General features: G+C 33.7%; 2 protein-coding genes across 3 annotated transcripts in view; both read left to right on the top strand.

Moving 5' to 3' along the window:
• LOC129799737 (uncharacterized) overlaps positions 1–26,930 on the top strand; it is a 154,942-nt gene that overhangs the window by 55,164 nt on the left and 72,848 nt on the right. The window lies entirely within an intron of this gene.
• Positions 24,147–26,062, top strand: LOC129799742 (uncharacterized). Its single transcript, XM_055843920.1, has one exon. It carries the CDS (start codon positions 24,350–24,352, stop codon positions 25,982–25,984), a length of 1,635 nt encoding a protein of 544 aa, XP_055699895.1. The 5' UTR covers positions 24,147–24,349; the 3' UTR covers positions 25,985–26,062.

Genomic DNA, 26,930 nt, shown 5'->3' with positions numbered 1-26,930 from the left:
ATCTATAGAAACCATAGAAACTATCTAAGAATATACCATGAAAATTTCATAAGGCAATTCGAATTATTTCCGAAGATACAGAGACAGGAGCAAATGAGCGCAGAGCTAATTTTCAGGCATTCGGGGGAATATCCAAAACTTTGAAGCGCTTGTCAAGTTCTTATTTTTTACAATTACTTCTAAATGGCGGGAGACAATAACAAAATAGACTTATTGATCAAATTAAACGAATAAAGGCTATATTTTCTATTCAGAATTCAATTCTCTTCTATTTGAATTAAAATAATTGTTGCAAACCTATTTCTCTATCTTTAACAGTAAGTTAAAGCCAAAATATTGTCCCAAAAAATGCATATTTTTTAAGAACACTGAAAAAATTGCCCTATCACGATTTTTTCGGGATGTCTTAGTCACCTTCAGTGTTCCCTCAGATAAGAGAAAGATTTCGACATCAGCTGCAAAATAAAAATATTTCATCGTAGGGTGAAAGGAACACCATTTGCCACTTTAAGAACTCGTATCAGGACAGGACCTGTTGAAACCCTATTCTGTACCATTTGGAATACGAAATTTGAACACCTATCCTTATAAAAAAGTGTAGATTTAATAAAAAAAATCAACATTTTGTCAATGTCAATAGGGGTTCCCTGTCGAAGAGGTGTTCCTTTAACCTTAATCAAATATCATAATGATAAATTTCGAGATATAAAACACCGATATTTAGAAATAGTTAACTTTCGAAGTTCTTTTTTTTTTGTTCCCCCCCTTACCCCTTTGTAGGTCTAAAGCCCTTGGGCCTATTATGACCAAGAACCACTTCTAAAATGCTAAAAAAATAAATAACAAATAACAAACAACACAAATGAATTACAATTTGTCTCCTTATAAAATTAACTCACACACATTTCGAAGTTCTGAAGAGTTGAAAAATTTCACGAGACACATCATAATCACTGTATCAATGATCCAATTGTGAACAGATATTATATAATCAATTCTAGATTTATTTTTGGACTCTCAATATCTGTAGGGGAATTCTGTAATTTTTGTGGCATTGTCACGCGTGAGTTCGAAGCCTGACAATGCCATTCGAGCTTTTTTTGTCATATCATATGAGTTCGAAAATGCAATTCATTGAATTTTTAATGAAACCTATTACTTTGTGATTTTATGAAAATACAGTACGTCTTGGTTGATTTGTTTAACAAAATTCATTGTCAGAAATCTCACGGCTACAGAATCGCATTCTCGAAAAAGCTCTCCTAAGATTCAAACCCAATTTGTCATATAGCATTGCCAGAGCGTTACAGAATTCCCCTCCTGGGATCAGGTAAATCAGAGCGGATTATAGTTCTATTTTTTATCGAAAGTTTCAAAGCCCGGCTATAACATACTAAAATTTAAGCTCTAAGATTTTGTTAAGAATTCAGGATTTTTCCAATATCAGCACAATAGAAGAGAAATCTTAAGTACGTTTGAAATTAACATTATCATAAAGACTCATTCGTCTAATGTAATACAAATTATGCAAAATAAGATATACAGATATTGCAACAGAGGAATTAAGTCATAATTTTACCATTTCCTCACAAAACGGATTTTGTACTCTTTAGTGGAGCATGAATTATTTTCGGACGAATAATTGTAAAATGATTTAAAGACCCATACATTTTTGGAAGCTCTTTCCACACTGTCTTTTCGTCTCTATCTCTTTTTCTATATAATAATGGGTGGACTAATGAATTAAATGGTGTAAAATTTTTATTTTTTGATTCAACGAATTAAGACTTGCAGTCTTGCATGAGGAAAATTCATCACGTTGCTGCAAGTGTTAATTTGTCATTTCTTAAGTGCTTTACGTGCTCTGTTGAACTGGAATAATAGAAATTGATTCAACATGTAACAATTCTGGTATTCTCTAACAATCGTCAAATGCCTTCCTCCACCAACATGATCGCATTCTCTCTACCTTTAACTTATAAATTGTTTCTGTGAATGCATAATTTTGCCTTCAAGAACAATATATTATGCTTTTGAATCGCAAACAAATTTCACAATTTTCTACTTTATAGCTATGTGTCTTGTACATAAAAACGACAATACATTTTATTGGTTATAAATCATCGTGGTGTAGCACATGAAAACTGGTGCAATAATTGAGAATTTTCCTCGTGTTATTTTCTTAATACATTTTCTAGTCCGTTTTTATCCATGAAATTCTAAATAGCTTAATTTGAAATGAATTTAAGGATGCTCAATATTTATACCAACAATTTTCGGACACTTCTGCGACGATGGCAATGTAGAGTTAATAAATGCAGGAATTTCTCAGAAATAAGCTTATTGGGGATTTCTCTAGAACGGCGAGGGGGAAGAATTTATGTGAAATTAGAATTTTCAGCTTTGTGATGGAAAAAAAAATCAGAGAAAACGTATACATAAAAAATCGTTTGATTTCAAATGAACTCAATTTGTGTGTGCAGATTTTTTCTTTTTAAGTGACCATTCACTTGCAGATGAAAATTATTTCACATAAAAATTGTATCGTCCACACTTTTTTTTCCACTTGGTTAATTTACTCACAAACTTTTTAGGGCGTGGGGGTGAGCAAGATTTTTTTTGTATTTAGTATTGATTGATTAAAAAAAAACAGCTGAAAATAAATTTGAAAAAAAAGAGTGTAGAGATTTTTCAATTATCGCAAAATTGTATCTGTGAATTGCAAAAAGGAATTTTCTCCAGTTGATTGCTTCCGGATGATTTGACTCAATTCCCATACCACCCCCGTAAATACCTTTGTGGTTTTCCGGTACCTCTACTGTTGCAAATGTCAAAAAATGGTTTATTAATTTGTGGTGTCTATGGCACCAAGTTCGTTTTTTTTCACGCATTTCAGCTTTGTTGTGCACAGGTTGTATGAGGTTTGATGCCGTTCTTTTGTAATATTGACTATTTTGTTAAAAGTAAAAGCAGTATTTTCTTTTTGTAAATTTAACGGATTTAAGGAAAATGCATTTCTATGTACTTTATTTTTATTTGGTTTTAGCTAACTGCCTAGCACTATTGCTGAATTATTTTACTGTAATGGGTTTAGGCATTTTGCTTTGCATTTTTTGTGAAAGAGAGACCCAATCCACGCAAGTTGTACAAATTGAATATCTCGTACAAGTCATATGAGTGATACAAATTGTACAAACCAAACGGTTTGAGATATAAATTTTGGTGTTTCAGCGACCCCCCCGTCCCCCTTCTAAAATAAGTAAATCAGAATTTATAACGTATTTGACACAAAAAAAACTTAAGATTCCTCATCTGATTTAAATTCTTTTCTGTTCTGAAATAAAAATCAACAGCATAACCTTACCATACTGTAGATTTTTCCAGGTAAAATAGAAATCATTTTTCCCAAAGGCGATATATATTTTTTTTCAACAAAAGAATCATCAAGCTCTTTGGTGTTGTGTATGCTATGATACAGAATTCTGGAAAAAAAGAACATGTTGTTTGAGGCATATTTTTAATTGAATTTGAATTAAACTATAAAATGGAATAAATGCTTGGTACGGTCAGGTTGAGATGCTAACTAACCAAACAGACAAGCTGTTGAAATCAATTCAAAAACATCAAAGAGATATTAAGAAGAGGTTCGTGGTGAACGTTAAAATGCATCGCAACCAGGTTTTTGCTCTATTCTTTCACTTTTGCATACAAAATTTTTAAAATAAAAAAAAATGTATAGAAGAAATATGAGTAAAAAGGCGAAACACTCGTGCTTTTCTTTCTCATCTTGAGATTTTTGTTATACTTTTTCACGATCAAAAGACTTTCATTTCAAGTTTTAAACTTCTTTCTCTGGTGAGATACTTTTTCTTATTTACTTTTGCAAGGTACACACACTCTATGCTGCAGGAATGTCTTAAGAAATTTTATAGAGGTGATTGGTCCGATAATAAAATTGGCCCAATTGATTTTACATGTGGTATTAATGCCCCCTTTCTCACTTTTATTTTAATCACTATAATTTACATTTAACTAGAAAGAACATGAAATCTCATAGCAAAAGGCAATATTCAAATGGTCGAAAGAGAAGAGAGAAATGATGAAGGTGAAATTGTGATGTATATTTTGCAAGGAAAAGTATAAATTGTTGGTCGAAGTGTGTGGGTCGGAAGAAAATTGAGAGTACAAGAAGTGAGGTAGGGGAAATGCTTCTAATTTTGTCCAGTTTCTTATTTTGGACACTTTGAGGATAACATTGGACACTAAAAATAAATTGATTAAAATGATGGATTTTTATTCCAATATTTGATGAATAATGAATTCTATCTAAATATTTGTTCTTTTTGGAAGATTTTAACACTAAATACGTTAAAATTTGAATATGATTTGAGTTGAAATTGCTTTGTTGAAAATTCAGTGTGAGCAATTGCTTACGAGAAATATGACAGAACTTCGTGGCTTACTTCAGTCTTATTTAGTTTTGGTGAAGTACTAACAAAGTTTGTTCGCTGTTTTTGAGTGATATTATTGAATATTCATTGAATATTGTGTTGATTCACGTTACTGATGATTTGTACATTTGACCTGAAGTGAGATTTGCCTTGTGAATTATATTTTTCGTGTGAAAAATGGGAAATTTTTTAAGACATTCACCAGTGAGGTGATGATTCTTATTTTGGACAGGTGTTTTTCTCACGAAATTTCGTGAAGTTTTAGCTTTTGTGATGACTAGGTTGGACAAATGCCTGGAGAAATGAAGGAGCATCATCTCTACGAAAGAGATGCAGTGAGAAATGCCTTGAAAGGCTCCCGGAAAGGGCAGGGAATGAGCGAATCCGCACGTACTTGGAGTACCGAAGTCAACTCACTTTAATGAATGATATGGAAAGTTTCTGGGCTTCTTGTGACATTCCACGTTTCCCTTACATGACCAGGAAGAGGACTTGGTAAGATTGGTTCATAAAATGAAGAACAATGGGCATCCTGTTGAGGCGGATTATCTGTCCAAATTTACAGACAAGTTGTAAAAATTAATAACCAAGTTGTCCAAAATAAGAGTCAAATTCACCTCTACATATCAATTCATTTTTAAACGTATTAAAACTAATTTTAGTAAAAATGAGATGATAAATAGCTTGCCAAGTTTCTAAACAATCCTTCTGAAAAGAGAGTAACAAGAAAAGTCAATTAATATTGAAAAGGGACAGATAATCCTAACCGGCTTATATAGGTGAGATTCTTAACGTGAGCTAACTCGGAGTGCATGCAAATTCGATTTAGAGCTGAAATTGTGAGTCGCCATTCAGTTATCTTGAATCAAATTCGTGAAATTATACAAATTTTGTATTTAAACCAAAATATCAAAGATTTGGATGGAGTGACAGAAAAGTGATATATGGGTGAAATGTAGACCAGAATGTACTCTATAATTTTTCCATAGAACATGATCTCATCGATTACTCAGAAGCCAAGATAAGCGAGGTTTTTTGTTTCTTAACTCGTTTTTTCATCCAGAGTGCCCCAAGTAGTCATTTGTTGAACTTTAACTATATCAAAGAATTGTTGTATTTTGTGGGACTTTCCATTTAAAACCATATTTTAAGTGTCTTTGTGGAGTAGAGGCAATCAAATTGGCATCTGAGTGATTTCAAAGCGTTATTATGGGAAAAATCAATATTTTCACACTTAAACGGCAAAATCGGAGTGATAGCGTAGTCTGAGCGGAAAATGATGTATGAACGAAATGTAGAGACAAATGTCCTCTACAATTATGTCGAAGTAATCATCAAAATCCGTTCAGCGATAGTCGAGATAATTGAGGTTATGTGATATTGAAATTGGTTTTTCGACTGTGGCGCCCCTGGTGTTGGTCCCACGAAGTTCAAATATTCTAGAAAGTTGTAGCATTTGGTGAGATCTTTCGTATAAGCCCTCATTCATCAAAATCGATCACATAGAACCGGAGATATGATTTTTTGAATTTTGTGAACTTTGACCCCTCATATCTCCGGTTCTGTTTTAACCACAGCGCACATTTGCACCATTTTGGAAACGTCCTAGACTGGACTACAACATACTGAAATTTCATTAACTTGCACAATGCCGTTTTTTAGAAAAGTGACTTTGAATTTCGATGAATTTTGACGCTATCACAGCGCCACCTGTGGTGACTTTTTGAACTTCCATCTGAAAGTGCTCATCGAGACGAAACCAAAAACGTAAAATTTAGGTCGCTATGTTAGTTAGAACCGGAGATAGAGGCCGGTCAATGTTCGAACTTTGACCCCTTATAGCTCGGGTCAGGGGTTTTAGATCGACTTAAGGTTTTTTTTGTTTGATAGGTATAATCAACGGCTACAACATACTAAAATTTCAGCCCGATGCACAATGGAATTTTTGAGTTATTTAACTTATAAGATTTAAAAATTTTCTTTTTAATAATAGCGGCCCTAGCGGTGGTTTTATGAACTTGCGATGTTAGAAGGGGAAGTGGCATTTCACGAGAGCTTTCCAAAAAGCCCTCACTTTTTAAATTATGACAATTAGAACCGGAGTTATGGCCATTTTAAGAAATTTTTTTTGGACCCTTATAGCTCGGGTCAGGGGGGTCGGGGGACCTTAAGTTTGGTATTGATGGAAAGCTCTAAGGCCCAGCTATAACATACTAAAATTTGAGCCCGCTAGATGCCATAGGGGCGGAGCTATTGAGAAAGCAAAAAAAGGGGGGTCTTCAAAATGGGGGAAGGAGGGGTGGGGGGTGGGGGGTCAATGCACCAAGTTGCAATTTTCACCCGATATATAACCTTTGCCGAAAACCGCAAGTCGATATCTTTTTTAGTTTAGGAGCTATTAAGCTCCAAAGAGCGGCCGGCCGGCCGGCCGGCCGGCCAGCCGGCCGGCCGGCCGGGAACGTAAATTAGCCACATATATATTCGTGATCAGGAAGTGCTGAAACACGTTTTGGCCAAATTTGAGCTCGATCGGACGACATGAAATTTTGTTAGGATTATAGTAGGTGAGATTTTTAAGAATCTCACCTAATATGGCACTTCAAACTTAGGATATCGATGCTTATATGCAGACTGTCCAAAATTATAAGCACTTCCCCTACCTTGAACTCGGAAATGATGATTATAGAAAATTTTACTCCTAAGGAAATAGCCATTACACCCAACAATTTCAATGTGGAAGTGATTGAAAGTGAAATTCGACGTGTGCAATCATTTTAGCTTGTATTTATTCTCAAATGAATTCATCTCTCACAGTGGAAACTGATGGGATTCAATTCACCTGCATATAGGGAGGAAGATAATGATTAAAGCACTAATCAGCACTTGTGGTTGCATCTCATTTGCACACTCGATTAATCTCGTCCGCTTTTCAGTCTATAAAATATGTATGGATGTAATACTAATGTAGGAATATACGAATATGGAAATTTGGTCAGTGTTGTAAAATGCATGAAATCAATGCATGGTTTTAGCTATACGACTGGGAAAATTGTACCAATTGTATACCAAATAATGTTTTTGCAATAACAAAAAGGGTACAATTAGTAATTTTAATTAACTGTGCCTTATTTTTGGATATTACATAAAAAAATGAGTTGATTTTCTTCCAGATGAATTTGTAAAACAATAAATATACAATATACAAATTCAAGTAAACTAGATAGCCGAAATTAAGCTTCATGTAAAAAAATAATAAAAGTAAAGTAAAAAATAATTGGCAGTTTAACTGATTTTCATTGTAATTTTACACAAAATGTGTAATTATTGTGTGCAATATACACAATTGTGCCAAACGGCTAAAAAAGCATAGGATAAAAACACTGAGAAATGAAAATTTTGTACCGCAGAGCCGCTAAAAATACTTACAAGTGTTAGCTAAAACCCCGACGGATTTCTATAATCTCTCGAATTTCCCGAATTTAGGAGGATTTTCCAGTTTCAGAAAAGATTCCCGGGTTACTAAGGGTTCTTAGCTTCTCATAGTTTCTTGAAGTTTCTATAATATTTCCCGTGTGTCCCGATGATTCCGGAAACTATCTCGGATTATAGAAAATCTCGAGATTTGCGTCAGATGTTCCAAATTACACAAATTCACATTACACAATATTAATATTACACATTTTTAAATTACACGATTTATTAAGTACATATTCGTGTAATTTTAAAATATTTACACAATTTATGTTGGGATCAAAATTGTGAGATTTCTAGTTTATTGAACACTGAGAAAAGGTCCTGTGTTACTATAACACGAACTTAATGTTGTCACAACTAAAATACATCACTCGAATCAACCAACCCTCAGATAAGGCTTGGTATTATGCTTGAGACTTGTTAACACACTCGTAAGGTTAAATTCAAGCCTCATCAAGTGTGAGGCCTTATTGAGTGTATATAAAAGCCTTATCTAGGAAATTATGTTTCCTATAGCACATTTTTAATGATTTTTGATGTTATGATACTTTGTCATGGAAACGAGATCGAGAAGCACTGGTTGTACCTCTAGGGAATTTAATACATATTCTTTATGAACCTCTCATACGAAAATCATCTCGAGTGAAGTATAATCTTACATTGAAAACATTTATGCAAATGTGTACTTCATCCGAGATGAAATTTGACAATGAAATTGATGAACTTGCTTTAGTGAGGTATTCATGGAACGCTCAAGAGTGTTCATGGATCACTTACTACAAAAGTGTTCCATAAACACTCACAAGTGTATATGGAACACTCGATAAACACTTATTTAAGCGTTGGCATTAGCCTCATCATAGAAATAATGAAGCGTATATCAACATTCATGTGCATCAAGCATCATGGAAGTTTAGCCAAGCCTTAGTGCGGCTTGTCACAACGGTCACAATACTTAATTAATAAAAATGACCTTTGATTCAACACTCTATGTAGTGATTGAGTGTATAATCAAGTCTCATTCCGGAGTTGTTTCAACACTCATTTATTTAAAGACCTTCTCTCAGTGAAAGTTCTGAACAATGCAAAAAATTCTTCGATTATGTAGTATATTTTAAGGGGACAGACCCAACTCGGATTGACACTCAAAACGCTACCAAAACAAACTTTTTTTGACGTTTATTCGGTTTCAACGGTTCTTGCACACATCTGGATTAGATCTAGGTTATACTAACGTTTGCTAGAATTATGTCACTCATTCTGTATTACAGGGTCGCAACTCTAGCTACAGGTTTCCTTTTATTGAGCGGATTGTTTCTTTTTTCCGTTTTAAAGCTATTCTTTCTTTTTTTTTCAATAAAAATCGACAGTGATAGACTTTTAAACTATTTTTACAAAAGTACACTTGTGGCTAGAGTTGTGTCCATATAATAGCGAAGGAGCGATGCTTACAAAATAAAATGTTTTGGGTTGTACTCAAGCATTTCTTAATTATATACGAAATCACCGAAAATTGAGAAAAATAATAGCTGTTGGAATAATATCTGGAGGTTAGGATATGTTCATTTTTCATGCTGAACTCCACATATCGACGGCTCAGAATATAAAACGAATAACTCGCGTATTTCCAACTTTACATGACAGCGATTTCAAGCAGAGATTTTACATGCTCAGCATAGGATTTTTAAGATTTGAAGCCCCTATATTTTTGGGAATAATTAACTTTCCAGTATAATCTTCACAGGGAAGATAGAATATGTCAAGAAGTACCCGAAAAGCGAGAAAAACGAATTTTACAAAAAATCGACTTATCCGACTTATATTCTGACAAGTCGATATGATCCTCTTCTTCCATGACTTAAAAAAAATTATAAATATTTATATCTATTCAAAAACAATTTGATTTCAACTCTATTGCTAAAACTTCTCCAGGCGTAGTGCTGCGCAAAAAAAAGCAAGATGCATAATTGTTAAATAATAATCCAAAGTCAGTAGAGAAAATATGTTATAATTATGTACAATTATCAGTTAATTTTATTAGCTTTCAATAGGAAATAGTTAATTTTAATGTGCATCACTAAAAGGGGAAATTTGTGACATTTATTGATATTTCCTCAACCTTATCTCAATCTCTCTAAATATCAAATTATGTGAATTTTATTAAACATTTATGGGACTTTTCTTTTCAAATTATGTTCACTTTTTTTACGTTATGATCGGAGTAAAGTGATAATTGAGCATGTTGAATGAAAAAGAAGGTTAGTAGAGAGGTCCATAAAATTATAAAATTATTTCTTATACAAGGTAAAATTGCAATGTTTGTGGATATTTTTTGATGAGTTTTTCGTACCGGAACGCTATTTTTCATTTTCTTCGAAGCTTTTTCATCTGTCTGCACAATGTAAACAAATAATAAAAGAAATGGAAATTTTATGTCTTGAATTGTGCAATGTTGTGGGTAATTTGTCTCAATTTAGTTAAATGATAAAGTCTGTGGTTTTTGTCTTTTAAGCTGCAGAAGGAGTTCACTTGAATATTGCCCCAAGGTTGTTCTTAATTATATTTTATGCACGAATGTTACACATGAAATAATCTGATGGGAAGTTGATGTGGAGGGCGGTGGGCAGTGTATAAAGATTTTTGCCACGACAAAGTAGTTAATCCTTGATTGAGACAAGATGTGTACATGAAATTTGGACAGGGAAATATTAGAGTACTGTATTTGGTTAGTTTTTATTTGGACCACCTTCTGGGTTTGTAGAGCATTCCTTTCTTGCTGGGGAGGAAAGTATAAATCAATTATGAAATTTTCTTTTTGGAATACTTTTTTTGGGGCTAAAATTGTGGGAGTTGGTAGAGCTGTATCGATCAATCTAAATGGATAATCTTGAGGTTTTCTAACAACAATTAACCTTGTCCGTTGAGTCTGATCACTTTTCTAATTGAACCACATTTTGGCGGGTGTTTGAAGTGAAATGTACTACGAATTAGTGTAAATCTATTTTTAATTGCACAATTGGTTTTTTGACTGTCTTTCGCGTTTTTACTTAGCCTTGATCCTCTTTCCGGGAATTTTTTGGATGAGCTTTTCGAAGTGTAAGAGAGAGAAACATTTTCTTGCAATATCTTATATAGAGTAAGACGCGAGTAAGGTGTAATAATTCATTTAGGTATTTCGGAAGCATAATAATTAAGTTAGTATAGGAATCTTTTTGTATCTGAAACGAGATTTTTCAATGATTTATTTGGTGACTGCCTACGTGGTATGTGGTTAATTCAGAAATGCCAAAAATGTGGGTGGATTGCACAGGAAATATCGTCTGAGAAAGTTCACTCAATGATTTATTCCGGAGGGTCTCTGTATGAGCTTCTTGAGAAGGTGATATGTTATTGTTTTATTTTTGGTATATATGAAAGGATATGTTGCAAGTTGCTCTACATTTGTGGCATTTTTAGTTTGCCAAGAAATCTCAATGATTTTTATTTTGCACTTTTCTTATTATTTGTACAAGAAAATAGTAGAAAAGAAATTTCAATTTGAAAAACTCAGGTCCAATCAATTTTCAATTGCATATGGTGGATAATGTACGATTGGTTGGAATGTGCGATTGAAATATTGATGTATGGCATGGTGTATTTGTTGCAAATGGAAAAGTGCGGAAGATGATGGAGATTGATTTGTGAAAAGCAACATTGTAACCTGTGTGATGCTGAAACAACCTGTTGAACGTGATAATTTTCACGATATTTTGTCATGTTTAAATCAAAAACAGACATTACATTTAATTGAATCATTCACAGCAAGGGTGTTATGTTGTGTGCAAAGTATGTTGGATTATAATATGATGCTTTGGATGCAATTGATTAAAATGAGATTCAATTTTATATCAGAGTCATAATAATTTGTAACACCTGTGCTTATCTTTGAAATCTCCACTATAAGATTTCTCCATATACGAAGAATCTTAACACATTAACAGTCTGCCATAACGATCAGTGTCTTTGAATTTGCACTACAAGGGCTAAAATATCCCAAGGAAAACTTGAAAAATCATTTGGTCAGCCAGAATTAAAAATAATCATTAGCAATAATGTTAAAAGAAAATTCCATTAAATAATATTAGTCTATTAGTGACCATGATGTAATACATCATATATAAACTAGACGATTTTGGTTAATTTATTTTTACGCAATTGATATACTCGTACAAATATCTGCCAGGAAACTGTCAGTTCAGTAATTTGGGAAAAATATCCCAAAAACGGTAGCCATACACTTTGTTATACTTTTCTAAGTTGGCGGAATGTTATACAAAGTGCAAAATTTTTCACGGAAAATTTGATATCGTATGAATTTTGATAATATTTTCCTTGATTCCCTTTCCAAATTTAAATTTTCTGTAACAAATTCTTTTCCTTGAAAGGTACATTATATAAATAAATAGTGTTTGTAATCTTTTAATCTTTAAATATAGTGACTGTGAAAACGCGTGTTTGATAGCTTTAGATTTTTTCTTCTCACTATAATTTATAAAATAAATTCTAAAATATAAATTTTGTATCTTCAAATTTCCCGTACAATTGTTCTAATGAATTTCAAAAATTTTCTAATCTACCTAATATTTTTAGCAATTTTTATCTCTCTGTTCTGTGTAAATTGACATTTTTTCTTGTGTAAAAATTTTTAAAAGCGCCTTTCTTTTTGTTTTCGATAACAATCATTTCGACGCCTTAGAATATAAGTCGAACAACTGGATTTTTACTAAAATCGTTTTATTCGCTTTTTGGATACTTCTTTATACCCTCTACCTTCCTGGTGAATATTATACTTCAAAGATAATTATTTTCAAAGTTGTAGAGATTTTAAATCTCAAAAGTCGTATACTCAATACAGTGTTGTCAGAATCAGAAGCACTGGTCTGAAAACACCTCTGACTCATTCTCAGTCATTCACAAAACCCTCTTAGCGAGTACACTCAGCTCTTCGTTATCCGGCACTTCGTTATCCGGGTGACTAAACATGAAGTTTCTCCAGAGTGAACTAAAGTATTATTATCATTGTATCGAAGTTTTTAATACATAATTGTAATAAAAAATAAAACATAAGCACACCATGAAGAAAATTCTCTTGTTCTTTGTCAGACAGAAAATAAATTCACTCAGCACAAAATAGAAAAACCGTTGATCATTCAAAAAACCTAAATGTGATTTTGTCTCCCAGTCATCCGGATAACGAAGAGTCGAGTGTACCGGGCGTATAGGCCTTGACAGACATGAGGATAATCCGAGAGACGGCTTAGCGTAATTATATTAGAAATAATGGTTAAAATGCATTTCCATCATTTTCTACTAAGTCGTCTCTCGGCTTAATTCGTAAGTGTGTCTAGGACATATGCCTCACGTTTGAAGCCGGTTTTGAATGCTAAAACCTCAAAAATGAAAAAGAGCTCACTAAGTTAAATGTTCTAAATTTCGGCCACTTTGAGCGTAACTTCGCCCAAGCAACTTAATTATGGATACAATCTTCGAATAATCAATGAAGATTTTTTGTATTTTAATATTTATTCTTTTTAGACTGCATTATTACAGATATCGTCAAATTTTGATTATAATTTGAATTAAAATTGTATTATAGAAGCTTCACAGTTGGAAAAGTCTTACAAAAAAATGTGACAGATCACTTATGTTATACAGTCGTGAAAACGAGAGAACGCGTCGTCCTGAGGTGTATTTTGGGCAATGTTTTGAATAACTTATAAATTGGTTCTAAACGGTTTCGATCCGGTAATGACCTGGTTATGAACCGATTAATAGTTTTCGTACGAAAAACAATTCTATTACTCTTAAAACTATTTTGGTGGATCTTTTGAATGATTTGTGAATCGGTTTAAATCGATTGACAGCCAGCTGTAAATGATGCGAAAGTACTTTTGAGGTATAGCATCTAAGTTACGAGTTCGAATTCGAACATTTCGCAAAGCCTGGAACGCTTTGCCATCCCTGTTTTTAATGTTATTTATTGCTCTAAAAGAATGTCGCTTTACTAAAAATTCTTATAGAGAAAATTGTACAAAAAATATATGGATGTGATTTACGAAAAATTGACTGCCCTAAATACAATATAATTGTAAATGCGCAATATTGGTGTCTCTGAAAATAAATTGGAGAGCTTTGTCTAATACCCAATTAGCTCCTGAGAAAGTGTTCGTTATGTAGCTTAAATTCATTGGAAAATAGGTGATGGTAACGATATGAAAATTGGATGGAATTTCCTCGCAATCACTGAACACTTATTTGTCGATTTTCCTTATAACAATTGGAGTTTTAGCAGCTACAAAGTTGTTCCTTCTTTCGAAATGAACTAATTTTGCTGAGGTGATGTTAGGTGTATAATACCCATGTGTAGTATATTATTGCAATTCTACAGCAAAATCGCGCGTGCCTTCTGCACATGGAAATTATTACTATTTTATGTATGCAATTTGTGATATTAAAATCGTAATTATCCATCATTAATGTCAACTGAAGCAAAATTGCACTATAAATGATTTTCTTAGTTGATCATTTGAATTCGTTTCTCTCTCAATACTGTGAGACATTCTGATTTCCATACAATATCATCCGTGGAAACACTCTTAATTTCCATCATCAGTGTCTGATCATGGGATTCGTTTGTGGGATTATTTTTCACTTTATAAATTGAAATATTGAGAGCATTTTAGATTGAAAGTTCAATGATATTGTTTCTTCTTCAATTATCAGTGTCTCAATAGAAGATAAATTTACAATTGTAAGAGGCTGCTTTTCTTTTCCTTTTTGCAACAAGTTTTTCTTCAAGTGCAATTTAAATCTACTCTCTCGTGCCTTCAAGAAGAGTTTTTTTTTTGCAAAATAAAGGTGAAAAATTCCATATTTTTCTTTCACTCTTAGAGAGAAAAAAAGTGACGTCTTTTTTGAGCTGAAAAGAAATTGTGGGAAATGCACGTCCATTGAGGCTGAATATTGAATTTTTAATTGTATTCATATTATAGTTTTGTTTTCTGCAAATTTCAATATACATTGTAAAATATATTTCACCATCAAATTATGTATTTTAATCTGTTGAAAACACTCAAGAGATGAGAATATAAGAGAATTTAATTAAGTGATTTTAATTTGTTGCTAATCTCCAAAGCTACAATGGGGACTTTTTCTTTTTTTTCGTATGCATTCCTTTGCCTGACTTAAAAAAAAATTATATCCATAAAATATTTCTCATTAAATGGTAGTGAGAGATATGAGAGTTTTTTTAAAGGTGAAATAACCTAAAAATTAATGTCTAGCAGAGTGGGAAATAGGAAAGATATTGGGGATAGAGTTGATAATATGGACAAATAATTGTATCCCCAAAGTCAATTTTCACGATACTCAAATTATGCTAATTTATCTTTATTAGACTTTCCGAACGTGTAAGGCATGGAGAAGTCTTCCTCTGTGGATGTTCTCTCATCCTAAGAGTATCTCCTTCTAACTCCTTGTGACCATCAGGATGTTATCGTAGATTAAGATTTGGTATTCAACATCTGTGCGTCATTGCAAAATTAGATGAGAAAATGTGCGATGTAGGAAAAGTGTCTCAGGAGGGATGCAAAATATCATTGGATTTCAGTATATGACGGTTTTTGGATTAAAGTTTTGCCATTATTGTAGCTTATTCAGTGTCTTGAGACACCAATATCAAATGAATATTAACTTTCTATTGAGAAGAAGTTGTGCCTTTCAGTACAGCGCATTGGTCTAATTTTATAGAGTTTAGTTTTGGTGATTACAAAATTATTTGTGTAATTTGCCATATGAATTGATATTAAACTCACAGCAAAGTCGTAAGAATTGATAGAATTTTTTGTTCTCAACAAGGGTTCAGTATAATGACTTTCATCCAGTTGTTTGAAATGGTTTTCCTTAATGTCGTTTCTTCAGAATTTCACTGAAGAAACAAAATTAACTTTACACTATCAATATAAAAAGTTTCTATACTCCAAGAATCTTAAAATAACAAAAAGAAAAGTACTATTACTGATTGACACATATTTTTACAATGAGGAAAACATTTAAAGTGTAGAAAATTTTCTGATCATGGAGAGCATTGGAAAGACGTTTTTTAATTCTTGCTTGGGCTCAAAGAAAAAAATAGTAATAAAATAAGGAACAGGAACTGAGCTTTATCATAACGTAATTTAGCTTATCAATTGGTTTATAGAGCTCAAATATTTCATGGTAGGTTCTAGAGCCAAAAACACAAAAATGGTGAAAAAATTTATTTCACAGATACCTCACTTTTCTAGAGGTTATTTCTAAATTGATTTTATAATTGAGCTCCCGAAATGGTAGGCAAAACAGCATAATTTTGTGTACATAATCCCGTCAGGTCCATAAACCTGAAGTGCATAACCCCGGGACCCCCTGTATATGGTGCGTTTACCTTACATCACAATGACCTTGAACTAGTCAATTAGTCAAAAATTAAACAGCTGTAAAGAACGTAAGCAAGTTTAGCATAAATTAATAGGTCTTGGAATTTGGGACCCCAGAGCAAGCATGAATCGATCTGAAACGGTTATAAACCTATATTTTTTGCCTTATATTCAATATAATAACTCTATAGTATGACAGTTGCTCATTAAAATTTTACTGTATTTCACATAATACGTTATAAAGTGTGATTTTTATTTTTGAACCACAATATTACCGATTAAGCTGAAACTTTAGTATGTTTTAGCTGACGTCAAGGCCTTTTCAGAACATAAATATAATTCGATCTAGCTCAAGAATTTTCCCGGATACAGGGGCTGCAAGTTAAAAATTTTGACACTTTCATTAATATAGAACTAGCGCATTTCCCTCGCCAATTTAGTGAGGTATTCTAGGTCAATCCCAAGGCGCTCCCGTGCAAGATTCTGAATTTAATTCAGCCATCCTAGGTCTGCCCCAAGGTCGATGCCTCCTCACAATGGCTTACATAGCTTTTCTGGGGCATCTTTCTTAATTCATGCGCTGAACATGACCATACCATCGAAGTTGTGATCTCTCAATACGAAGAAGCAACTCCTCGACTTTTAGCTCCTCACGAACGGCTACATTCCTCACTCGATCTCGATGAGTGATTCCCTTAACCGCCCGGAGGTACCTCTTCTCGGCAGCTTGCTTGTACTCGTGATCTTATACTTTTGGTCATTACCCAAATCTCATGGCCATAGTTGAAAATAGAAATGAACATAGCTTTGAAAACCGATAACTTAACCGAACGAATAAGCTCGGCCTTATTTACCACTCTTCTGCCAAGCTTCCTCATCACTGCAGAAGCCTGACCGATTCGCGAGGATAGTTCGGTGTGAAATCTACCATCACTCGTGAATAACACCCCGAGATACTTGAATTTCTCTATATTTTCCTATGGTTCTCCACTAACATGTAGAGTGCATTGTTGTTCACGTTGTCGGGAAATCACCATTACCTCCGACTTGGTAAATAATAAATCGTAAAACATAAAAAGTAGCGTAGTAAAATAAAACTTTGCAAAATGCTTGAATTTGAGCATTCCGAAAAGCTGAGAAATTGACACTGCACTGTGAACATATAAAATATAATACGGATCATACGGATATAGAAGAGTGAAATCTCATAAACAGAACAACCTTATATAATACATTGGTTGAAACAGCATTTAAACAAAAAAAAACATTCTTAGCTCAATGTTGAGCGCTATATAGCAATGCTCTTGTCAATCTTAAATGCTTCATCATATCTTAAGTCACAATTTGACTGACTGGTTGTAAAAATCAAATTGGCAACAGATAAATAATGAAAGTAGATTGCTATTAACTGGAAAGTGACCAAAACGACAATCTTAATTTTTGATGTGCAAAATTCTCAGATTTAAATTTTACATTGGTTGTTTACACACAAAAAAAAAGGAAATGCCGATGAGAATCTTGCAAGATGATGTTTTTGAAAGTGCAGCTGATTTGAAAATTTTTCACTGCTTTCATTTTCATTCAATTATTATGCCTGTCCACTGATTTTTTTGTGCCTTATCTCCGAAGCATCGATTAATGTTAAAATTCACATCGACTGGCGATTTCATGCTTTAATTAGTTGAATCTCTTTTACTGCTCCGAGTGTCTCTTTACCTCTCGCTTTGTGGTCTAACAATTTGTTTTTTTTTGTGTATGTTTCTTGCAAAGTCTTTCTATTTGAAGAATGTTGCTGCGGTGTTGCGGATGGTATTGAAAGGGAATTGTAATATCGTGCAATGATGATCAACTATAAACCTTTCACTCCTTCAGTTGGAAAAGTGCCGCGTATTTCAGATGCAATTGGTCTCATGTCTCTCAGATTTTACTTTTTTGGCCTTTTTGCATATTACGCATTTTCAAAGAGGAGGCTCCATATATGAGGATTGTCTTCCATTCAAAATTATCTCACTTGACCTGCAAATCTTTCACTTCTTCGAGAAAAAGAGATCACGATGAGACAACGGACGATATGAGAGATGATGAAACATTACATAAAATGTAATTCATGTATTTATAATTCTTCTCGGTATTTGCTGCCTGGTAAAATGAAAATGCTATTAAACAGACAATTAATATGGTATTTATTTGTATTTGTAACATTTTCGATGGATTGCATAAAATAATTTGTTGATTTCTTCACACGTTTGTGCTTCCTTGAAACCATACTGAAGGATTTTTACTTAGGAAAATGTCCAATCATAGAGTTATGTTAATGATTGTCTTTCTCAAAAACAATTTACTTTTAATTGTTCCCCTAGATACTATGGTGAAAAAGGTATATGGCCACGAATTCTTAATCACGATTCTTGGTGGGCACACGATTCAAAAAGTTGCATATTTAGTGCATTTTATAGATTGGGGGAGATTGCTATATTGGTAATTTATGTGGAAGAACACGTGTCTCGTGTGCTGTTGATTTATAACATTTGATTCTTGTGACTTTTTTGATTTGTTGAATTCCCTTTTGGTGATCTGTTAAATACAGCATGAAACCTAATATTTTGTAAAAGCTAATTGTGCAAATACAACATTTTTGTTTATAGAAAACTTTCAGTTGTTCACCCTGTATATCCAATTTAGAGTCTGACAAAGTGATATTCCAATAGATTCATCGAGGCAAATCCCTCTCATTCACTCTTCTCACATCTTGTAGATTTTATCCGGAAATTGATTTAGATTGAAATATTTACTATTCTTCTATTTTTCACCTTAATTATTGACACAGGAATTCTTACCTGAATATTTTTTGTATATACCTTTTCTAACAGCTTTCTCCTCCATTGGACTGTTTCTTGATGAGGATCAATTGAACCAACTAGGCTGTCAATAGTCCCTTTGTGTTTTCACCATAGCTTAATTTATATTCTGTACAGTCAATGGACCTTTTTTGTATTAAACTAAAAAGTTGGATTTAATGATGTGGTGAATTCGAAAAGACTTTGCGAAATGCTTTAGCATGTGAACTTGATAGATTTGTAAAGTCGTTACACAAAATTAATAGAAAGGGAACATGCCAGAAAACTCACGAGTCCTACATCCATCCGTTTACTATAAACGATTTAATAATTTCGATAGAGTCCACGAGTAAATCAGCACGATACAATAAATATATAACTTTATTGAAATTAATTTTTGAACCCAAACAATATTTGGAATGAATAATTGAAACGCTTGGAGCAAAAGAAACCAATCGTAAATGTATTTCCCTTGATCTGAGCAACACAAATTATCCTCCAAAAAAAATTAAAAGGTTATTAAGCCTAATAAATTTCCTAAAAGTAAACCCGATTTTATCTTGCAACTTGATGCAAGCCATAAGTCCGCCCCAAAAAACCCCTTTCAACATTTTTAAAAATAAAATAAATTTTCGAAATACCCCAAAAAAAAAAAACTGATAGGAAGAAAGGAGTTGCAAAATTAATTCGCTTCCTATAAAATAAACTTTTAATGAGAAAATGGCATTTTTTAAATACAAAAAAAAGCTCTCAGGTGTGTAAGTCACATTTGATTCTGGTGAAGTGCTAAAATAAAATTTTCTTGTAAGGAATATAAATCTAACTGTGTTATCACACTTGCACATTAAAATTTTAATATGATTCACATTAATTGTCGCTGGTGAGAGTCCAAATGTGTAATTTGTGTGTTTGAATCATTTTATATTCAAAATTTGATCTATTTGTTGATAAAAAGGTAGACTTGGCCCGCAAAATTTGATATAAATTGATTTATTGCAATAATGCGAAAAATTAAAGCGATTTTTTCTTTAATTTTTTAATGTGAAAAATATTTATGCTTTAGGTAAATTTAAACTTATTTTTGCAGGTCAAGTCCACTTCTTTATCAATAAATAGAAAAACCCCAAATATTAAGTGGCTTAAAGACACAAATAACATATTTGGACGCTCACAAGCGACAATTAACGTGAATCACATTAAAATTTTAATGTGCAAGTGTGATAACGCCGTAATACCAACAAACCCAAGATCTAACCATAAGTAGAACCGTATTCATGTGTTTTAAGTTAACATTCAGTCTGGTTTAGGCACTCAATGTGATTAGACCCGAAACGTTATCTGCTCTGATAAAGAGAAATTCAATTTGATTTTATCTGAATCTATTTCAAACTAAATAGTTAAGTGAGCTCAGAAGTTTATTTCTTTCATACCTAAGTTCTGAAAGGAAGAATCGAGTGATGAGTGTAGAATCGGGAGGGTCTGTGGACCCTCCAGATCCCTTCAATTTGTACAACGTGGTTCATCGTGGTGGAATGCCGACATTACAAGAATCGACCAAACGGAATTATAAGACACTTCGCCACGCGTACTTCACCCATTCGTCTGATTTTGAGAAATATTTCATCATCTCTGGACAAGAGATTCGGGAACTTGACATCTTTGATGTTGAAGAAGGTCTTCGTGCAATTTCTAAAGAAGGCTTCAAGACAACCCTGCGACTTGGTAGTGGTGACATCCTCGTGCAAACGAAAAATATCCATCAAATCAATGCACTAAAGGCCACAACAAGTTTTGGGAGCAACAAAAAACCAGTCACGGTATCAGAAAACGGTGTGCTAAACCAGTCCCAAGCAATCATAAAATGCAAAGAGATAATGCGAGTGAAAGAGGAGAGAATTCTCGAACAGCTTGCAGATCAAAATGTGATTGGAGTCCAGAGGCTCAAAGCGAGGGAAAATGGACAATGGATCAACACATCTACACACATATTGACGTTCAAAACCCCAACATGCCCAGCTGAAGTAAAAGTTGGGTATTTGACTGTAAAGACCGAGATCTATATACCGTCACCATTTAGATGTGTGGTTTGTCAACGTCTTGGCCATACCAAAAAACGATGCGATTCTAATAAGAACAAACCAAGATGTGCTATCTGCGGACTTGAAGAACCTCATGGATTTTTCTTCCCTTGCTACCTGCCAAAATGTGTCAACTGTTCAGGTGCTCATCCAAGTTACAGCAAACTTTGCCCACGTTTCATTGAGGAAAGAGAAGTCAACGCCATACGTGTGTCACTGAGGATCCCATACAACCTTGCCAGGGAGGAGCTGAGAAAGAGGAAAGGCCCCCAAACTTCCCCTCTCCTTCCCACTCCAACTCCCGGTCCCTCCAAAGCTTCATTCTCTGAAATTATAGCTAATCCCACTCAAACCCACTCAAAATCATCTGATAAGCCATCACGACCACAAAAAACTGAATTTGTGCCTGTAAACCGATCTCAGACTCAATCCAGAGTAAGTAAAGTCACAAACAAAAGCTTTAAAAGGGCAATCTCAAATGAAAAACTTAATAACACCATTATCGTTGAACTCAAAAACTCGATCAAATCTACAAGTACATCAAACAAAATCTCAACAAATACACAAAACAAAGAAAATACACATCAAATTAGTCTCATCTCACAAAATATTTCAACAAACCAATCAATCGATACAGATTCATTGCAGGTTATGCCTGCTGAATTCCCTGTTCAAACTATTTCCTCTTCCATACCCATGCTTTCCACCCCTCCCATAACCTCCTCCCCACCCACTGTCCTTTGGGGAGATAATTATCTCCCTTCCCCCTGTCCCTCTCCTTCAGGACCTGATCCTGATCCCCCTGATATAATTGTCTCTGATGATGAATCAATGCCAATTGATCAGAATTTCAATTCCCATTAAAAAATTTTTAAACACTTAATATGGATGAAAACAATATGAATGAAGACATTATCATTCACCCTTCTATACATTCTAATAATCAATCTCTCTCTTGTTCTCAATCTCTTGTTGTAAATAGCACTCTTTCTTTGCACCAACCTGCCTTTATACAGTGGAATTGCCATGGCTTCTGGCCACGAAAACCAGAGGTTGAACTGTTGCTTAACCAAAAGAAACCCATCGCCGTATGTCTTCAAGAGACTCACCTAAAATTGAACCCCCAAAGTCCTAATGCCCCCTCCGTAAGTGGATACGAAGCAATTCATCGGAACCTATCTGATAATCCTTCTATGAGTGGTGGAGTATCAATCCTTGTCCAAAAAGGTTGGAAATACAATATGATTTCTTTAAATACTCCTTTAGAAGCTATTGCGATCAGGTTGTTATGGCACATTCCCATTACAATTGTATCTATTTACATTAAACCTGGAATTTTTGTTCCAAGAGACCATTTAACAAGTCTATTGAACGAATTGCCTTCACCATATTTAATTTTAGGAGACTTTAATGCAAGCAATCCAGCTTGGGGTAGCAACAAGTTCGATAGTCGTGGACACTTAATTGAAAATATTACATGCGATGAAGATTTAGTTATTCTAAATGACGGATCTTATACTAATATTTCAGTAGCTCACGGAACATTTAATGCAATAGACCTTTCAATAACTGATTCTCAAACTGCGTCCCGATTCTCGTGGGCAGTTGATGAAGATACAAGGGGTAGCGACCATTTCCCAATTTTTCTAATTGACCATACTAATGCTTATAAAGTCATTCCCAGCGGTGGTAGATGGATAGAATCAGATGCTGATTGGAGGAAATTTACAACTATAATGTCGAACAAATCTTATAATTCCGACGACCCTCCATTAACTATATATGAATCTTTCAAAAATGATATTATTTTGTCAGCAGGTCAAACCATTCCGAAAACTAAAGGTGGTAACTTTTCTAAAAGAGTTCCATGGTGGGACAATGAAATCAAATCTCTGATTAAGGATAGGAAAAGAAGTTTGAGACGGTTTAAAAAACATCCAACAACCCAGAATAAGGAACTGTATCTTTCTCTTGTTGAAAGAACAAAAGAAAAGATACGTGAGGCTAAATCTCGATCCTGGAATGCATTCACTAACAATATTAATCCTAACACTCCTCCTAGTGAAATGTGGAAAAAAATTAACGCTATTCGTGGGATTTCGCAGCCTTCCATTAAGCGGGTTGAGTGCGAATTCGGGACCTCTTCTAAACCTGATGAAATTGCCAACATCTTGGTTATAAAATTTGCCTCTCCTTCTTTAAACTCTTCCCTTACAGAAGATGAACTAAAACAGAAAGACATGTTAAAAAATATTTGCCCTATCCCTTCACAATTACTACCTTTTTCTAATACACTGAACATGGCTTTTTCCTTACAAGAACTGATCGCATCTGTATCCAAGAGCCAAGGAAAGTCATATGGTCCTAATTCTATTACATATTCTATGATAAAAAATTTACCTCCTAACACTCTAAATTCTCTATTAGACATTTTTAATAAAATGTGGACTTCGTCCTCATTCCCCAATGAATGGAAATCTGCTACAATAGTCCCTATTCCAAAGAACTCTCCTAATATTTCACCGGACTTTCGGCCTATAACTCTAACGAATTGTGACCTAAAAATCTTTGAGCGGATGGTAAATGCACGTCTTATCTGGTTTCTTGAATCCAACAATTTAATATCTGATAATCAAATTGGTTTTCGCCAAGGAAGATCCACATATATGTCCGTCTCTAAGCTAACTGCAGACATTTTTGAGTCGTTCAAGAAAAAATCTCACACCACTGCTATTTTCTTCGACATTGAAAAGGCCTATGACAGAGTTTGGGGTGAAATTATCATAAATCAACTTCTAGAATGGGGCTTAACAGGATTTATTTTGGAATTTATAAAGTTTTATCTTGAGCCTAGAAGAGCTAAAGTTAGAGTTAATAATTACTTATCTGATGAAAATATCATTGAAAATGGCGTTCCTCAAGGTGGGGTACTATCTGTTACACTCTTTCTTATAGCTATAAATGGGATATTTTCCTTATTTCCTCCCGACAATCCAAATAAAATTTTAGTATATGCCGATGATATTGTAATTTACAATTCTAATCCTGACTCAGATATGAGATATATTGAAGTTCAATCCGGTATTAACAAAATTAGTCATTGGGCTAACAGAAATGGCTTTAGATTTTCCTATAGAAAGACAAAGGCTCTTCATTTTTGTAATAAACATGTTTGTCAGGAATCCACTCACACACTTAATGGGCACGTTTTGGAAAATGTGTCCACCTACAAATTTCTTGGGGTCATTTTAGATAAAAAACTTAATTTTAAAGGGCATATTACAGACGTCAAAAAATCATGCACTAAAAGGCTAAATGTTATAAAATGTCTCTCAAATCTTACATGGGGTTCACACAGAGATTCACTTACAAATGTACACCAAGCTTTAGTACTTTCTAAGTTATTTTACTGCTGCGAAATTTATTTTCCGGCTGCCTCGAAAACATTAATAGGAAATTTAAATAGCGTTTATAACGCGGGCTATCGTTTCAGCTCCGGGGCGTTCCGGACATCTCCTATTTCGAGTTTGTTGGCTGAGTCAGGAGTACCTACTATGACAGCTGCTTTAGAAAGACAAGTTGCAAAATCTACTATTAGACTCCATGCTACCCCTTCAGCACCTGGTTTTTCTGATTTGCTACATTGGGAACACAGGCGGGATACTAAAAGCTTTTACTCCTTTGGAGGAAATTTAATTCATAATTTGATTCAAGATACTAATATTGAATCTCGTGTCTGTGAATCACAACCTCCTTGGTTTTTCAATGAAACTTTGGTTAACACTTATCTCACTACTGTAAATTATAAGGAACAGTCTACTAGTGATATAATAAACATTTTCAATAGAGTAGTAAATCAAATTCATCCAAATCCTCAAATGATTTATTGTGATGGATCCGGTAAGGATGAGTTAAAGGGTTTTGCAGTTGTAACTGAGCACGATCTTGTGTTCAGTTGCAGATGCCATCCCTCAGCATCTGTTTTTGAGCTCGAAGCTATGGCCATTAAAAAGTCGCTTGAATTTATCGCGGATTGCTGCATTACAGGAGAAAAGTGGATTGTCGCTTCAGATAGCCTTAGCGCTATTGAAGCTGTAAAAAATTTAAGAAATAATTCGTCACTTGTTTGTAAAATAAGATCTCTACTTATTGAGTTAAAAGGATCTGCTATACTTCTTTGGGTACCTGGCCATAAAGGCATACCAGGTAATGAAAAGGCTGATTTTGAAGCCAAAAATACCCTTGAAATACCTATTGTTGTTTGCAAAGATCTTACTTTAAAAAGTATGCTTAATATTGTAAATAGAGAATTTAATAACCGTATGGAAAATTGGTTCAACTCAGAAGTCTCTGGTTTTATCAAAAAAGTTATTTCATCTCCTAGTCGCCCTAAAATACATCCTTCCTTAATACGCAAAGAATGTTCCATCATATCTCGACTCCGCATTGGACATTCTAGACTTACTCAGTCTTATAAAATGACGCGTACTCCCCCTCCAATTTGTCCCTTCTGTAACCTTAATGAAACTTTATCGATTGAACACTTGTTAACTAATTGCCCACATCTTGAAAATCAAAGAAGAAACTTTTTTAAAAATCAATCAGCCCTTAAATTTTTGGATTATTCTGAGAAAGGGTCTAAATTAATAATTGAATTTCTTACAAAAATTGACATTGTAAATGAAGTATAAATAATTGTGGTCTCCAATGAAATTATACGGTGCGATTTTGTGTAAAAGTACCTGAGTGGAATAAAATAATAATAATAATAATAATAATAATAAGTTAACATTGTGCAACAGAAAACGTACTAGAGAAACGAGTTCAAAGATTAATATTTTAAAACATTTTACAAAATAATTTTTGTAAATAAATGAATGTTCATTATTTAATGTCTAAATAATAAAATAATCTTTCATTTGTAACTAAGAAACTCGTCCTCAAATCATTTGTAATATATTCATATCCATCCATAAGAGTAAAGTGAACTTCTTATTTCTCGTATTGGCAAAACGAAAAGTGAAACACCAACATAAGTATTAATAAAAACTTTACTGAGTTTACTATTAAAATGCTTTCAACAGAAATGTAGCTCCAGCTTTAAATAAATAAAATTGTACACTGCTCTCGAGTAAATAGTTAAGGTAGAACGGTTATCCCCAAAAATTTAACAATGAAGAATACCCTTTAGCACGTACAACAGACCAAACGAAGTACTTTTCGTTTTTTCGACAGGGAGAAAACTGAGGAAGTAGAAAATGTTGGGTAGCTGTAAATACAGATTTTTGTGTTTACACTACTTTGACATATGTCAGTAATTTCTTGAGTGGATTAGTAGCGCTCTGGAATAAATGAATTCATATAGGCCTCATCCTCTGAAGTTTAATATCTAATTTAAAAAATCGCAGTTTTTGCAACTACCTCATGTTTACAACTGCCCCAGTACCTCTAGGCGAATTTCGTTTCTTAGTATACCGAAAATATCGGAGCTAAAATCCTTCCTGGTTACGTTCGTGAATTACACTTTTATTATCATTTCCATTATAAAACTACATATTTCAGAATTCTACTAAAATAATATCGATTGATGTGGCGTTACAGCGTCATATCAATTACCAAGTGTCGTGACAGGCCTTT

Source organism: Phlebotomus papatasi, chromosome 1 (genome assembly GCF_024763615.1).
Source record: "Phlebotomus papatasi isolate M1 chromosome 1, Ppap_2.1, whole genome shotgun sequence".
NCBI classification, from domain to species: domain Eukaryota; kingdom Metazoa; phylum Arthropoda; class Insecta; order Diptera; family Psychodidae; genus Phlebotomus; species Phlebotomus papatasi.
This window is presented reverse-complemented; position numbering and strand designations above follow the sequence as displayed.